Source organism: Ammospiza nelsoni, chromosome 1 (genome assembly GCF_027579445.1).
Source record: "Ammospiza nelsoni isolate bAmmNel1 chromosome 1, bAmmNel1.pri, whole genome shotgun sequence".
Lineage (NCBI taxonomy): Eukaryota > Metazoa > Chordata > Aves > Passeriformes > Passerellidae > Ammospiza > Ammospiza nelsoni.
This window is the reverse complement of record NC_080633.1, coordinates 69,574,334-69,586,760: the sequence shown is the minus strand read 5'-3', so window position 1 is coordinate 69,586,760 and position 12,427 is coordinate 69,574,334. Positions and strand designations below refer to the sequence as shown.

The 12,427-nt window shown below is 43.8% G+C and overlaps 1 protein-coding gene across 2 annotated transcripts in view; it reads right to left on the bottom strand.

Moving 5' to 3' along the window:
- Positions 1-12,427, bottom strand: part of SLC22A23 (solute carrier family 22 member 23) — a 108,781-nt gene that overhangs the window by 79,002 nt on the left and 17,352 nt on the right. For both annotated transcript variants that reach the window (XM_059470931.1, XM_059470939.1), the window contains exons 2-3: positions 11,661-11,764; positions 6,288-6,442 (exon numbers count right to left, since the gene is read on the bottom strand). In XM_059470931.1, the coding sequence (XP_059326914.1) occupies positions 6,288-6,442; positions 11,661-11,764 (259 nt within the window). The remainder of the gene's footprint in view (positions 1-6,287; positions 6,443-11,660; positions 11,765-12,427) is intronic.

Here is a 12,427-nt window from a genome sequence, read left to right as displayed (position 1 = left end):
CACAATTGACCAGTCATACAAAAAGAACCTCAAATAAAATTAATTCCTTAGGCTTTTTGTCACATTGACAACACACAAGAGTTTCAGCAACTGAAATGGAAAAATTGATTAAAATTACATTTGCTGTAATATCTGCATCAAGAAAACATGCTCTAACCTTCCAAGGAGCTTTAGAAAGAGCCCACTTTTATTCTCCTTTGGCATACTTGGAGAATTTGTATAAATTAATTCTAAGTGGGCTGCCTTCAATGCTACACTTTTTCAAGGATTCAGGATAACATGTTAGCAATGCTTCAAGGGCACCTCTGCTCCAGAAGACTGTGTAGGGGTTAAAATAAGGATGAGGGTCCCCTCTGCCCTAATGGCAGACACTGTGTCCCTCAAAGGGCCTATACCCACTCTGACCATCAGAAAGGGAAGGAAATTCAGCAGAAGTACTGAGGAAAAACAGACAAACAGACCATTATGAGTTGTGATTTGACTACAGCGAGGGAAGCAGTGTAGAACAGGAAGATTTATACTTATAAGGAGAGTGCTGTAATTCCAATAACCTTTTCCACTCTTGCATAAATTGAGCCCCCAGGCACTTGATAAAAGGCATGCACAGCACTTTTTTTGAGCAGCTGGAGAGCTCCTACTGCATACTATTTTTTTTTTTTTTAACAGCTCTCCCACAGAGCTATCGAAAATTGTAGCAGTGCTGTTTCCAGAAAATCACATCCCGGCTCAGTGATAGAACAGCCCGTGGTGGCTCTACAAACAAAGTGGTTCTGTATCATTTAACAATTAATGGTCACTTTAAGGTGAGCCAGTTAAAATGTTTCGTTCAGTGGATCCTTCTGTGATCACTCCTACCAGATCTGCCTCGAGTGACTCAGACAAAGGCAGGCTGGTTACATAAACAGAAGGTAGGTGGCTTAACAACCTTGATCTTATCACAGACCTGTCAGTGGAGAGAACTGCACGTTACTGCAGAGCTAACTCACATGTCAATACACTGGAAAGGAATCAGATGTTTTCCACATCCTACAATTTGGGAATGCTTTGCAGAGTTATTTATTGAGCCAGTTCAGTTTACACAGAACAGCTTCAGAGGCTGCTGTTTCCAGTGCTTCACCTGCCTTGCCAAGGCCATGCTTGCTACTGAAGAGTCATGAGAGGAAAACAGAGAATGAAATCAATTATAAACTTGGAATGCTTCAGGATTTCAGAGCCTATATACTTTTGAAAAATAAAGGAGGAAAAAAAAAACCCACACACATAAATCTCACTCTTTCTATTAACACCTGACTGGAAGCAAAAGTATTTTAAAAATCTGACATCACTGCAGCTCAACACTCAGAGCTGCTCCATTTTGGCACTTGCTCATTCTTCAGTCAGTGGTAAACTTTCTAGCACTCTGCTTTAGCTTTCCAGGACACACGTTTAAAAAAAAAAATCTTAAGAAGCCACATTTAGCCTTTCAGATCACTGCCTGTGCAATCTGCAGGAGTAACAGGTTAGAATGACCTAGCTATAAATGAGAAAGATGCATCAGCGCTGGACATCCTCACTGGTCTGAAAGCTTTTGCCAAGCTTCCACAGGCTTTTGAAACACAACCTATGATTTTCAACAGTGTTTCTACCTTTTTTCTCCCAACAGTGAAAGAGAAGAAACATGCCCACTCATTCTGCTACTATGCATCAGAGGGACATCCCTGCTTCCTTGCTCCAACCTGAGATGTCATCTTCTTTCTAACAAAGCTATTTCCAGAGCTTATTTACCAGTTCATTCAAGTCTAGACTTTCTAATTTTGCAGCATAATCTGTAGCTCAGTCACCCATGAAACTGCTGAACAGCCTGCAATTGTGTGCAAATCCACACCGGGGCTGGTGCTGCCTGAGCTCAGGTACAGTCATTAGCAACAGCATACAGCTCTTCAATGGGAAGCTCTTTAAACCTGCCAGGAGCATTTGCCTGAAAAATATCTCTTCACTTCCCCTCCTTCCCCTTAAATAGTTTAATTAATACCAAAGTCCTAGCTTTGGCTCCAGAAAGTGACAAAATCAGGGATCCTGGCCGTGAAACAGATACAGCTTAAGACACCAACAGCTGGAAGGAAAGGCTTTTGTCTTTGCTCATTTAATGGCCCTGCCCAGTGTGAGCCCCCAGTCCCACTCTATCCCCCAGGCTCAGGCAGCACCAGAGACACTGTGCCCAGCAGATCTCCCAAAGGAAGCAGGGGACGAGACCAGAGGGCACAATCCACTGACATTGGCACCCTTGGTGGTCTCTGGAGGGAAGGTGGATGGCTTGCCTGGCAGAGGGCTCAGGCAGATGCTGGCACCAGCCTGACTTGGGCAGCAGTATGTGAGAGGAGAGGGGGTGAAGGGGGAACTCCTGTCCTCAGCCATGAGAGCTCTGGTGTCAGCTGATGGCAAGGAGCCCTAAGGAAGGGAGCTGTGCTGAGCCAGCCAAAGCATCTGCCCTTCCCCACAGGCACCCAAGAAAGGGCAGCTCTGTGCTCAGGGCAGTGACCCAGTGAGAGGAAAGTGACCCAGATGCAACACCCTCCCCACCCTCAAAGTAATCAGATTTGCTCTCTCCCATGACTTCCACATTTGCTGAGTGTACTTGGACCCACGTGAGTTGCAACAGCAAGCAGAGCTATCTGCAGTAAGACTGGCATGCCTGGCTGCTGCTGCAAATACACAGATTCCAGCAGAGGCATTACTCAGGCACCCGTGACCCTGCTCAGGGCTCCCACACCTCTTCCTCTCCCTCTCAGCCTGTCCAAAGGACAATTCTTCTCAGGGCCATCTTAGGGCTTTCCCCTCAATGGGTAAAGTCAAACCTCCTGTCCTTTGGCTGGGCAGCAGGGTGTGGCACCATGCATGCATCTGAGCTAACAGGGGCACAATGCCCATCCTTCCTCTCTGGATATGCACACAGCAACAAATACCAGATAGAAGGCACCCCGAGAAAAAAACAACTTTTCTCCTGCCTTCTCTTAACCTGTCTTTCTCCAGTCTGTACTCTCTTCTACATTTAGCTGCTGGGCAGGCCATACATGCCCCCCAAGCCACATGGCCAGAGCACTCCTCTTCATCCCTTCTCCATTTCTCTCTCCAGGATATTTTGCCAATGGTCCCAGCACCCTCCTCCAGCAAGAGGTGGCCCATTACTGCAGAAATCTGCTAAGCAAGGATGGTGGGGGACCCACCCAGCATAGCACAAGCAGGCAGCACCTGCTCTGTGCATCACATTGCTGCTGAGCGTGGCATATTGGGAGACACTGAAGCCTCCTGGGAAGAGCTCACTAAGGATTCTTCTTGGTCCCTGGCCATACAAGGTGTGTGCTAACTGCTGAGAAGCACAGGAACCCATGAAGACTGGTAGGAAAACCCGTTTCCAGGCAGGAAAACACTTCTGGAAGACAGTAAATGCTCCTCCTGCTCCACATCAGCATGAAAGAAAAGCCTTTCAAAGCTGTATGTGTTTGCTCAGTGGAATAGGATCTGCTGCATTTCATTCTCCTGGATGATGCAAGGACTCACAGCAGCCAGGAGGGGAAAGTCCTGGGCTCATTGCTCCTCTGCTTCCCCCTCTCACAGCAAGCACCATCACCTGCACAAAGCCTGTCTCTTCCTGCAGCTTCACTGAAAATTTCACCTGAAACACCTCTTCCAACAAAACTTTGGCAGCTGCAGGCAAAATTTCAGTTTAACAAATCAACATCCCAAGGTAGTTCCCTCAGATAAGCCCTGAGCAGCTCCAGGCAAGAGGAGGCTGTACTTGCAGGCCATGAGAGGTGAGCTCAGCACAGCACTGAGGAAAACCCATAGAGGAGCACAGCAGCTCCATGCTGTCCCTCCATGGAAGGCAGGGCTCGTCGCTGGCACACTCTGCACCATGGATAACACACTAGGCTATGAAGAAGTGTGTGGTTTGGATGGTGAAGGCAAGTCAATCTCAGCAGCTCTGTGTTCTAAAGACAGCACTTTGGTGCTCTTCTCACTCCCAAAGCATCCTGAACTGTTATTTACAATTTCCCCCAGGCATGCCATAAATCCAAGCACAACTAGCAAGCTCAACACAGTGTAAAAGGATCCCAGAGGCAGACTAATTACCATTGCAGGCTATGCAAGCCTATGCAGTTTTCTTCTGCACAGTAGCTTTGGAATTTTTGGCTAATGGCTGCCACTAACAGGTCAAACTTGCCACTTTCTATTGTTCTGTTCAGGGCAACCAGCTGGGAGTTCAGGGGCAACAAATCTCCAGGGGAAGAAATCAAGGCCATTAAGGGAAAGGGAAGAGAAGCTATGAATCATAAGAGTACTTCACACACTTTTCTGATACCAGCAGGAAAGACAGTAGGAAGTAAAGACTGAGAGGAAGCCTAAGAGATTATATGTCAACTAAAACCAAAACCACCACCAAACAGAAAACCCTACAACTCCCATTCTCTTGAGACTTTAGGGGTTACTTCTCTCCAAGCACTCTATACCAAGGTGAAAACTTCCTTTTTGTTTACATTATTTAATACAGTAAAGACTCACTCCCCTCATCTCTCGAAACAGAAGGTCAGAAGATTTATCAGAGGCGCAGGTGCTGCATCTTTCACATTTTCTCACCCCCACAGAAGTGTACCAATGTTCAGCCTGCAGCTAATTTCACACAGATCTCTCCTAACACCTACTAGCTCTGTTTAGGCATTGTCTATCCAGACAGCAGTGGTTATAGCAAACACCTGAATTTTAGAGGGGGTGGGGATAAAAGAGCAGACTCAAATCATTGCTTTGGACCAAGTAGTGCATGAAGCAACCAGAATATGCCATTTTCTGAATGAAAGCCTGGGCTGATAAGCTATTGTCTGGTCTAAAGCAACATTTACGCTTTTTCACTTCAATCATAAAAATGTCCAGAATCAAACTTCTACTTAGTCAGCATTTCCCCATGAAAATCATCAGTAGCAATCTCTTAAAAGTTAGAAAAAAAACCCTAATCAAATAAGACAAACTAACATGCTCCATCTGGGCTGTGAAAAATCCTGACAAGCTGATTATCCAGCTCAACATCACACTGGTAATCGCTGAAGCCCATGGGAACCACACAGGTTAAATTACTTCTCAATAAAAGTGTAATGTCTTCAGTGGTAGTTTCATTTTTTGGTGTAAGATTCTCACTATAGATTAAATGAACAAACGCAAGAGAATTTTAAAAATCAAGTATCTTGGGTACCATATCAGGTATAACAGTGAAGTGCAATACAGAACCAACTCTTGTCTGTTGCAGTCAGGCCTCTTTCCCCATGGCACAGACCAAAAATAAAACAAAAACTGTGGAACTTAACACTACGAAATACTCTGTGCAAAGTAAGGATACTGTGCTAAATCTCGATGGGTTAGATACCATCCACAATAGGAAGTAAATAAAATTTTATGAAGATCTGTACAGCAACTTCCAGGATATAATTAGATAATACTTTTCCAGAGCCATAATAAGGAGGAGAAAATTTTGTGTTTTCTTTGGTTGTGGTGTTACCTGTTAATTACAAACAGCCAAGGAAGCAGAAGATGCTCTCTGGAACCTATCCAAGGGACATAGATAGGCTGGTGGCATTGTGGATGCACTCTCCAAAGGCAAGGCCTCCAGAGGGGGTTTTCAAGTGTTCTGGCCACAAGTTTACTACTCGGTTCAGATAGGAGCATGTAGGTATTTCTTACAAGCTTTCCCTCAAGTTTCTCTCAGAGATTGCTTTCCTCCTCATGAAACAGACAAAAACAACATCCAAACAAAACCCAAAATCGCCCAACCAAAAAATAAAGAGAATTGATAAAAGGATTTCAGAGTCTTCTAACATATTTTTGCTGTAACTTTACAATCTTGATGCAGGGACACAGGATATTTCTGCAAGTAACAGAGGAAGTTCTGAAAAAGTGCCAGAGTACAAACTGCTAGAGGCAGACAAAGTGGTCAGTCTCCCACTGAGCTCAATACTGCAGGGTGAAATCTACTCCCATTATACATTATGGCTATGACCCAGGTAACTTCTAGGTTTAAAAAACAACAGACAAACCCAAACCACCTTCTAACTTCTAAAATGAACTCTGAGACAGCTTCACAGACTGCTTTGTAGCAACCTAAATAGACAGCTGCAAAAATCCTCCTTAGAAAAATGTGGGCTAAATTTCTTGCAATCAATATGATTCAGGTTTGATCTGCTTGAACAAAAGCAGGAAGCCAGAGAGCAGCAAAGCCCATACTCAATAAAACCCATTTGTATGGGCAGTGAAGGAATACTCACGCAGCGCGTACAGGGAGAGGACTATTCCAGCCAGGCAAAATCCCTCGAAAAACCTGAGTGTGCTGAACATGGTCACATTCACTGAGAGTGCCACAGTCAGTCCAAATATCAAAATGAATATGACAGAGAAGAGCAGTACAGGCCGTCGACCAACCCTGAAAGCAAGGAAGTATGGAGAAACAGTGTTAAAAGCCAGGATGGACATAATGCTGGATCATTAAAACTGGCAAAGAGGGGAACAAGTCAGGCAATCCCTTCCAAATATTGCTACCCATTTTTAACATTTGTTCCATTCTTCTCCTTTTTTTTCTTACTAAATCCCAGATTTCTCTGCCAGCTTTGCATTGACAAGTCCATCTCAGAAAGGATTAAACACGTTGTATTGGTGCTTGATTTAACCAGCCTTTTCGAACAACAAAGATAAACCTAGGAACTACTGTAAGCCCAGAAATAAGTCCTTTGGAGATGGAAATCAACTTCTCAGAGTTCTCTGTAGTAGCACAGAAGGACATATTATATATTTCATGGCATAATGTATTTTTTGCTGCAGAGGTTTCCTCTTCCCAAGAGACATGTGCTTTTCAGTCTCATCTACAAGAGCAGCCAGCTCAGAAAACTACTTTTCTTGGTCTCATTTGTTGAGGAGAAGCCTAACAAACATGGACTGAACACAAAACAGGGCTCAGGTCACTCCACTGAGCCTCAGAGAGTAAATAATATAACTCACAGGAAAATTGTGAGCTCCAAGCCCCTCCACTTTGTGCCCTCATAGCTGTTGGAGAGACCCACAAAACCAGCCTGACTGGAGGGTAGGGTGAGGAATAAATCACTTCAAAAACCACTAGAGGTAACAGGGGCAGAGGACTTGCAGCCCTCCTTTGCAGCTGCAAGCTGTAGTTGCATGTATTGGTACAGTGCTGACGAGGAGGAAGAGTTATGCTACCACTGGATGTGGGGGCAGCCACTGCAGAATTTGGTGCTTTCATGTCCAAGGAATATGGCATTTTTAACATCTCTTTTTCTTATGCTTAGTGTTTATAATTCCCTTTTCTCTCCCCTCCTTCTATGCAAGGAGAATGATATGAAGCACCAGAGCACATGGCTATTTTTAAGCAAGAATTGGATCATTATGTGGAGATTTCCAAAATTTTTCAACTTGTCAACTCCCACAAGTTTTCCAGTGGAACTGAGGATCCCTTTTAGTCAGCTCCATATGCCATTTTCACAAAGAATACATGAACTTGCTTTTCGTAGGCAGCTTTCACAGACCCATTCAAAGCAGACTGTCAGCTGCAAGCCAGCCATCAGGTTGAATGTCAGCACAATAAAGAGCATTTAAATCTCACAACTCAGTCCAGTTTCACATGCTGTAGCATTTCTATTCAATTATTTCAGCAGATTGTCACCAGCAGTTATAAAATACATTATACATATGCATTCACAATTAGAACTTTGGATTTTGCAGTACTTAAAATAAAATAAGGAGTGAAGGGCTGAAAAAGAGACATCATTATAATTTTGTGCATTTTGGGAACTGGAAGAGTGGACCAGTCATCAGTCAGGCTTTTCCAAAGTCACATCTAAGAAAATGTTGTCATGACTCCTTGCATGAAAACAGGTTTATTATTATTTTCAGCTATAGTATCACCTGTGAGGCCCCTCAAAGATTTAACTGGCTGGCATTAGTCATTCAAAGCTTTTAAAACACAACCAACATGAAGCTGAAGGAAGCAAGGTCAAATCAGGCTGCTCTCCATCAGGGAACAAGCACAGCCCCCTGGCAGGTGAGCTGCAGTGGGGCAGAGGGTGGGAACACAGCAGCACTGACTCTGTGATGCACAGCACACTGGGGGCATGCTGGACATAGGGAGTGGCTGCTGCCTGTGCTTCAGATTTTGCATTTACGGAACACAGCCCTTGGGCAGGGAGGGGAAATACCTCATGTAAAACCTTGAATACAGAAAAAAAACCCCTATGAACTTAGTGTTATCAGCTATCTGCACAGGCTTTTGCAGCCCCATTTTTGTTATGCCAAGCTGTAATTCATACCAATTAGTATTTGTGGAAGTGTTTTGCAGATGAAAGGCATTATGCAAACACTCAGAATTAGGAACTTAATTCTCATCACAAGCCTGACCTGCCATTCCCTGATGTTGATTGAAAAAGACCTCATGCTTGGCATACTTCAGTTCCCTTCTTCCCCTCCTCCCACCCCTTGTACTCAAGGTTACCCATCATTAGGACACAGAAGTTCTTCTACCATTATACAAGTGACACAAATGAATGGTTGCTGCTAATGAAAAAAAAAATCAGAAAATCCAAGAGCCTCTTGAGCCCATAAAAGCCAACTGAGGCCAGAAAGTCCCTCTAAAAAGAGGCATTTCCTCACAAGCACAAACCTAGTCATCTTCTTCACCAAGGCATGCAGCACACTTCTCAAAAAACTGAAGCTTCAGGGCAGCTATCAGCCATATATTTGGTGATCCAGCAGTGTTTTGACAGGATGGTGTCTCAGAGCATAAAAAAGCGCCTTTTATATGCAGACAGAATTATCTGTCTAACAGTACATGGAAATGCTTGTGAGAAATTAAACCATACACAATTTCCCTGGAAAAACAGCCCCAGGATGCTATCTGCTATCTGCCATCCAAACTGTTCCAGAGAGAGATTACTGTAGCATGGAAGTCTCCACCTACAGTGCACGCTGCTATCTAGATCAAATGCTAAATGCTGCCTGCACAGGTAAATAACCAGGGATACAAAGCAACCCCAGGCTTTTGAAGAATCTGCAGCCCCCACACGGTATGATAAGCAAATACATCAAAAAGATATTCCTGATGTCGGAGTTGCCCTGCAGGGGGAGAGTGACTGGGCTGAGGAGAAGAGCTGCTCTTCCCACACTCCTACACATGTCACCCTGAGATAACCAAGCTTTGCTCTCACTGCTGGTCAAGTTGCCCTTCCCATGCCATTCTTTGCAGGCCCTCTCTTGCCTTTGGGACTGGAACTACTCAGAGGCTCCAAAAAGCATCAGAGCAGGAGCAAAGCAGGGGCACTACAGGGCAACGAGAGGTACAGACCTACTGTCTCTCTTGGTGCTACATGAACACCGTGCCCACCTGCTCCAGGAGGAAACTTTCCACACAAACCTCAACAGGCTCTGTCCAGAGCAGACAGAATTGCCAGCAGCACTCTCTGCCTGTGGAACAAGTGACTTATTCAGGCACTGGACACAGCTGGCCTTCCCACAGCTGAGCATGTTTGCAGACCTTCCTCCTATAGATTTTCCTCACAGAGCTGTCCCAGTGTGCACACCTACTGTGTTTTGAGCATGGAGCACTCAGTTTACTTAGCAAATTGCCTTAATACACTCTATGCTTTGGCCTCATTCAGCTTTAAAAGCTTCTTTCAAAGAGAAAAACAAAGCCCCTAATGGCACAAAAACCCCAAAACATCTTCTAATTATCTGAACTGGAGAGTGCTATATAAATGAAATGAAAACAGAATTTGAATTTTTATAACACATTTTATGCATTACTCTGTTTAATCTCCCTGGTTCTTCCTTGGGAGTGACATCTTTTTTCCTTAATTTTCTCTTTCTATCAGGTACAATCTGTACAACCCCACACTTTAGCAGAAATTCAAGCTGTGATTAAATAGCAAATTAAATTCCATTTGGGTCTACTTTTACCAGCCCCAAATGCTACTGCTAAACAGCAAAAAACTTATTGAGCACAGGAGTTCTGCTGTGTCAGGGGCACCAGCTGGCAATGTGGACTAAACAGGAGTATGAGGACCAGCTTTGGTGGCAGCAAACCATGTCCATTCTAGTCATCCACAAAAGGGTCACTGTTCCCTCCAGCCACCAAGTTACCCTTTTTCTCCTTTGCACCACAGCTGGAAACCAACTCTCCTAAATTCACTAGGCATTTCTAGATATTTGAAAATCAGGGTAATTTTATGCTGCATTAGCTCAGCTAAGCAGCTTGCAGAGGGGTCCAACAAGCTCATGTGGCAGCACAAAGTACACACTGGGGACAGAAATGGATGGAAACACAGGATGCTCCTTTTGGTGGCACAGAGCTATTAAATCTGCTTACTGCAGTTCTCTCTCCAAGCCAGTGCCTTAGGCAACAAGTCGTTCACTTATTTGTGGCTTATTTGTCAATTATAGCAGCACTTTCCTAACTTGGTAATAAGTCTGCTTTCTCTTCACTGATTCCATTTTAGGAAAGCCAAGCAAGATCCCTCATTCATTTCCCCTCTATACTTTCTATGGGTTCTTGGAGCCCCATTTTACTGGGGTATTTTAATCAAATTCAACTGTATTTCATGCATGTTCCCTACTTCACTGAAAAGTCATGATTTGTCTCTTCCCCAAAAATTTTCAGTGACTATTCAGGAATTAAGATGCAATTTTGCTAGGAATGCTTGATCCAAATTACTGCAGTGCTGCAGGGGGCCCTTTCTCTCCCAACTGGCTGGCGAGTTGCTGAGGTTTTATAAGATTTCCCTAACAGACAACTCTTCTTCTTTTCCTGTTTTAATGAATGGTAAAAGAGTTAACTTGGGGCCATTAAAAGCACCAGCACTGGCAACTGTGCTGGAAGGCACTGAAGTGACTGGGACAGCACTGCAGAGCTATTGTTTCAGGTGCTTCAAGTTTCCACTGAAATCACTTGAGTCATCCATGTAATTTTTCCTCCAATCTTCAGCAGTACAAGACCACCTTTTGAAATTAAAGCTGAATCCTCAGCATCATTGGGGTATCCAATAACGTTTTAACTGCCTCAATTCAACAAATTATGATTTACTCTTTTAAAGCTTAATACCCCAAAACTAGCAGCACATAAGTCAGCGTTAAATCCTTAACACTACATCACAATGTTTGCCTGACAAGAACTCTAGAAAAAGAACAATTAAAAGGTTTGCAAAAAATGGCCTTCAACTCACCAAAAGGTACTGTGCAAGCACAGGATTGACATTAGTCATGTATTCAGTGAAGTCAATGCAGCTTCCAATTTCTTTTGGTCCTCTTGCTTCATTAAGAAAACTAAACCCAATCCTAAACTAAAGGCTTTGCTTGTATAATTAGAAAATACTTAATTCTAGACTAGCTTTACAGCTGCAATAAATTGTGTCATTGGGAAACAAGTAAGCCAAATATCAAATAGTTTGTGCTACTGAGCTTGATTTAAATTACTCAGGAACAATTAACACGTTTTTACACTGTTTGTCCATCATGATTCTTTCAGAGCCTTAAAAACCATTATGCAAAGGTTCCTAATGAATATCAAGTAGAAGGCACTCAAAACAATATTTAATACTGTTATTTATTTATAGTTGCATCGCATTAAAAGATTTTTCACTTACCAGTCGGCTATACATCCTGTTATCAAGTGGCCAAAGATTAGTCCTACAAGCAGGGAGAACTTAGCAATGTGGACTTTCCAGGCAGAATCACAAACAAGATCCCACTGGAAGAAAAAAAAAAAAGATATAAATAAATTGAAATAAATTAGTACCTCAGATGTGTTTAAACATACTAATACAGTGTAGAGTTTTTTCCAAAGGTAAATCCAAGTGCAAGGAAAAGGCAGAGGAAAACTTTCCCTGTCAAGTCTAACCCCAGACCCCAAGAAGCAATGCAGAGACTCATTTACCTCAGTGAGTTTTATCAGATCCTTAATCATAAGATGGCAATATCCAGCACTCAAGGGTTCCCCTCTCCAGGCCACAGTAAGGTTAGCCTCAGAGGAAATCTCCATCAGGTGCTGGCAGTACCTGTACTGGTGCTGCTGGAGCATCTCTCCATCCCAGCCCCAGACATCTGTTACCAGAGCCCCACACAGCCCACCAGCAGCAAACCCGACAATTTAAGAGCAAGTGCTCCAATTAACCTCCTCAGGGCTGCTTGGAAACATGGGGAAAAGCAGCTCCTTTGCCACAGAGCCCTAATGGCCCTTTGCTCCAGGCTCTCAGTGTCACAGTGCTTTCGCTTGCAGAAAAGCATCTTGATTTCCCTAGGTGGTGGAAGGGAGATGAAGACTGAATAAAGGCACAGCTTGTCAGGACAAGCTCTGGTATGGGGCCTGGCAGAGCAGCTGGAAGTCCCAGTGCAACTTCTTGGGACAGCAGCC